The sequence below is a fragment of the Nyctibius grandis genome, chromosome 17, assembly GCF_013368605.1.
Source record: "Nyctibius grandis isolate bNycGra1 chromosome 17, bNycGra1.pri, whole genome shotgun sequence".
NCBI lineage: Eukaryota > Metazoa > Chordata > Aves > Nyctibiiformes > Nyctibiidae > Nyctibius > Nyctibius grandis.
In genome coordinates, this window is record NC_090674.1 from 9,782,867 (window position 1) to 9,787,042 (window position 4,176).

General features: G+C 66.6%; 1 protein-coding gene across 1 annotated transcript; it reads right to left on the reverse strand.

Moving 5' to 3' along the window:
* Positions 1 to 284: 284 nt before the first annotated feature.
* TTC24 (tetratricopeptide repeat domain 24) lies at positions 285 to 3,544 on the reverse strand. Its single transcript, XM_068415127.1, has 10 exons — positions 2,800 to 3,544; positions 2,504 to 2,716; positions 2,295 to 2,423; positions 2,001 to 2,122; positions 1,771 to 1,884; positions 1,549 to 1,619; positions 1,391 to 1,455; positions 1,135 to 1,267; positions 830 to 882; positions 285 to 427 (listed from the first exon to the last, which is right to left on the reverse strand). Exons 1-10 carry the CDS (start codon positions 3,542 to 3,544, stop codon positions 285 to 287), a joined length of 1,788 nt encoding a protein of 595 aa, XP_068271228.1.
* Positions 3,545 to 4,176: the final 632 nt, after the last annotated feature.

Here is a 4,176-nt window from a genome sequence, read left to right on the forward strand (position 1 = left end):
ACCCCCCTGAACCCTCCAGACCCCCCATTCCCTCCAAATCCTCCCGGTCTCTCCAGATCCCCGCGGTCCCTCCAGACTCCCCAGTCCCTCCAGTCCCCCCCTGGCCCCAGCACGGAAAGGACGACAGCAAAGAACCGGATTCAAAACCGTGTTGCCTCAAGCACCGTGACCGGGATCCCACCGGTAGCTCGGCCCTGCCCTGGGGGACCCGCGGTCCAGGCCGGCTCCCGGTGACACCGCCAGCCCCCCGTGGGAAGCGGCCATCTCCCCGCTGGCCTCCACTGTCACACGAGGCTGCAGATGAGGGACAGCATCCTGCTCCCCGTGCGGGGCTCCCGGCTCCGGCGGGGCCGGCAGCCGGTGGTACCGGCAGCGGGGTCGGCAGCGGGGCTGGGGGGCAGCGAGGCGTTAGGGGGTGTGGGGGTGCCTGGTGGGATGCAGAATAGGGGGCGGGGGGGGTGTTCATACAGGGGTGCTTGAATCCACCCTCAGATCTGCTGCCCCGTCTGTAGGGCTGGGGTTTGGGGTTGGCTACGAGGTGCCAAAATCCCAACCCAGTGATATCAGACTTGGGGACACGGCCGTTGTGAGGAGCAGGGGGGTCCCAAGCCCTGCCGGGGGTCCCCATCCCTGAACCCTCCCCTCAGAGGACACCCCACAGCCCAGACCTCCCGTCCGCTCCCTTGCCCGCTGCTCCAGCACGTCACCTACCGCCCCGGGGACCTCGGCCGGAGGGTTTGGGGGTCACGACACCCTGTGAAACGCAGCGTGAGAGCCGCGGCCCTCGGCTCGCTGGCGAAGAGAAGCTCCGGTCGGGTTTGGTACTTACGTGGCTGGAGGCCGCCGTGGTGCAGCGTCACCGGGCGCGGGGTGTTCAGGTCACTGGGAGAAGAGACGGCTCGTGTGGAGGGGATGGAGAGCATCTGGGTGCCAAACCCTCCCCTACCGCAGCGTTACCAAACCCTCCCCAAATTCCACCTTGAATCACCCCAAACGCACTCCCCAGAATTACGCATCTTTAAAAAAATCTCCGGATTTTCCCCTTGAACCATGAGAAGTCCCTGGGGCGACGCCACTCGCTGCTACTGCAAGAATATTTGGGTGTATCGGGGTGCCTCCCCCTTGCCCACCCACCTGTTGGTGTGGGGCTGACTGCGACATCCTGAAGCCGCGCTGGGACCATCCTCGTCCTCCCCAGAGGTGTCCAGGTGGCCGTGTGGGTCACAGGGCTCTGGTACAAGGTTGTCAGCCGGGGCCGCTCCTCTGCCTCCAGGGAGGAAGGGCAAATAGGCAGGAGCCCGGTGCCAGAGCGTGCCAAAGCCGTGGCTCCGGCAGGAATCGGCTGTATGGCTCAACCACGTTGTCTGGGGTTTAATTTGCACCCTCTTACCCCCACGCGCTCCTGGCAGAGGCACATACAGCTCGTCCCCAGCCTGGGCTTTCCCCCCGAAGGACCTGGGGGCGAAGGAAGGAAGATCGATCCCATGGGTGATGCTGGGAACTCACCCATGGAGGAAGAAGGGACAGGGTGGCAGCTCTCCTACTCACGCCTCGCTGCCCTGGAGCCGTGTCCCGCTGGTGTGGGGCAGCGTGGAGCAAAACCGCGGCTGAACGGGGTCCTGCTAGGACGGAGGGACAGTCTGGGGGTCACACGAGCGTGTCCCTCTGCCCACCAAACCCTGGTGCCTCTCTCCACCAACCCCCAGCTGGGGTGTCAGTCCCCAGCACCCCGATCTGCCCCGCGCCCCCCGGGGTGATGCTCACTGGGGCTGGGGCGGGCGCCCAGGCACCCCCGCGGGGGAGGCGGCCGTGGAGGCAGAGCTGGTGCTGGACGGCGTCGGTGAGCTTGTGCACGACCCGCTCGCGGGCAGCTCTGGGGGTGTCCTGCGGAGGAGAGACCCCACGTGGGCTGAGCCCGGGGGTCTGCCCCCAGGGCTGGGGCAGTCACCCCACAACGCACGGGAGGGTCCGGCCTCGAGGGTTTCCCCGATGTGCCTTACCTGGCAGTGGGAAAGCAACGTCAAGGCCTCCTTGTAGTGCCCGATGGCTTTGTGGGGGTCTCCCAGGTGGAAGCAGGCTGTTCCCAGCCCCTCGCACGCCTGCCACTGCCCCTGCACGTCCCCTGGGAGGTGAAGGGCAGCATCGGTGCTGGCTCAGCACGTCGCAGCCGAGGTCCCGGGGACGGAGCATCGCTGATGCCCTTTGGATCTGGCACACGCCTGGCTCGAGTCCGCTCGGCATCTGGGTGCTGCAGATCCCCAGCGCAGGGATGATTTCCCTGTGCCTCCCCTTACCCGAGTCCCGGAAGGCTTGCAAGGCGTGCAGGTAGTTCTCCGCGGCGGCCTCGTGGTTCCCGAGCCGGCTGCAGGCGTACGCCAGGTTCCCGAAGCATTGCCCCTGCGCCCTGCGGTTCCCTAGAGCGCCTGCAACCGGGAACGCGGGGCTCCATCCCGAGCCGGCACCCGCGGCAAAGCCGAGAGCAAGAGCTACCGGTACGACCTACCGTGCAGCGCCGCTGCTCGCCGGTGCCAGCCCAGCGCCGTGCCGAAGCTGCGCAGGGCGTTGTGGGCAGCACCCAGGTTCTGCAGCAGCGCAGCCTCCCCGTGCCCATGCGGGTCGGTGCCACGGAGGGTGAGGGCACGCTCGAAGCTCTCGGCAGCCAAGGAGAAGATGTGGAGCTGGGAGTAGCCGAGGCCGATGTCGGTGTAGAGTTTCCCTGCGGGGGCAGAGTGGAAAAGCTGGGTGTGGGGTGCAGGGTGCTGCTCCCCAGGGCACCCAGAGCGAAGGGTGCGGCGTTACCTCGCAGGGCCGCGTCAGGGATGCTGTCGCAGAGCGAGCGGCACCGAGCGAGGACCCCCGCGATCTCCGTCGCCTTGAACCCTCGGCTCTGCAGCATGGAGCCGCTCGCCCTGCTCAGAGCCACGGCGGCGGCCTCGGGGCTCGGGGCCGCCTCGTAGGTCTGCGCGGCGTCCAGGAAGCAACGGGCGGCTCGCGCCGGGTCCCGCATCCCCAGGTAGCAGCAGCCCATCTGCACGCGGGTCCCGGCTCGGCTGCCGGCCTGCACCGCGCCGTCGGCTTTGCCAAAATACTCCAGAGCCTTCGGAAAGTCCCGGAGCCCCTCGTGAGCCGCCCCGATGTTAAAATAAAGCTCCCCCGAGTGCTCCCTGCTCTCCCCCTCCGAGGGCTGGCACTGGAGGAGGAACTCCAGGGCCTTTTTGGGCTTCCCGGTCTCCACGTAGGCAGCGCCCAGGTTGAAGGCACAAACCCTGCGGAGCCGGGGGCTCGCCGTGCCCCCGGCGAGGAGAAGCGCCTTCCTGAAGCACCCCACGGCCTCCCGCGCATCGCCCAGCGCCAGCGCCCGGCGCCCGGCTCGCATGAACCCCTCGATCTCGGCCGCCCGCCCCACCACCTCGTCCCCTCCATCCTGGGCATCTTCCCCGGCCTCAGGCTTCTCCTTTCGTTTTTTCCGGCTCTTCTTCCTGACCGTGAGGGGTTTGGGGGCCGTGGGCTGCGATCCCGGGTTTGCAGCCTCCTCGGAAGCCATGGGCACGGGGAGCGACCTGCCTGCGAGAGAGAGATGCAGGAGGCAGCCCGAGTTAGCACGGCGCTGGGATTGCTTCAATGTGCAGCGAAATATTATGCAAAAATAATATTTGATATTATTTAAAAAAAAAAAATAGAAAAGTCTCGTAGCCTGTTCGCTGCTGAAGTTTCAGGGAGGAAAAAGGTGTTTCCATGGAGGATCCCAGCCTCAGTGCCTGCCTCCTGCAAACCTTCAGGGCTGCCGAGAGGAGAGGGGGGTCACGGGGGGAGGACGGGGGGCGCAGCGTGGGTGTCTTTTTGGGAGGCAGAACAACCGGTTGCACGCACTTACTGTTTGCTCTTTAGGTGCAAAGGGTGCTGAGAGCGTGGAGGGGAGGGACGGGGCATCACCGCTGCAAAGCACCGCTTCAGAGGGGGTCCGAAGAGACCCTGAGTCCTGCCAGGGCTGGGCTGCCTGGAAAGCCGCCCGGTGTGGGTGGCAGCCCCCCGGGTGATGGACGCCGGTGCTCGGGGCCTGGTGCTGGAGCACAGAGAGCTTCCGAGCGCCAAGAAAACGCCAGGGCCGAGCGTGGCACGCACAAACTGGGACAAAGCCAGGGCTGCTCCTGGGGAGGGCACGTTCCCACGATGGCC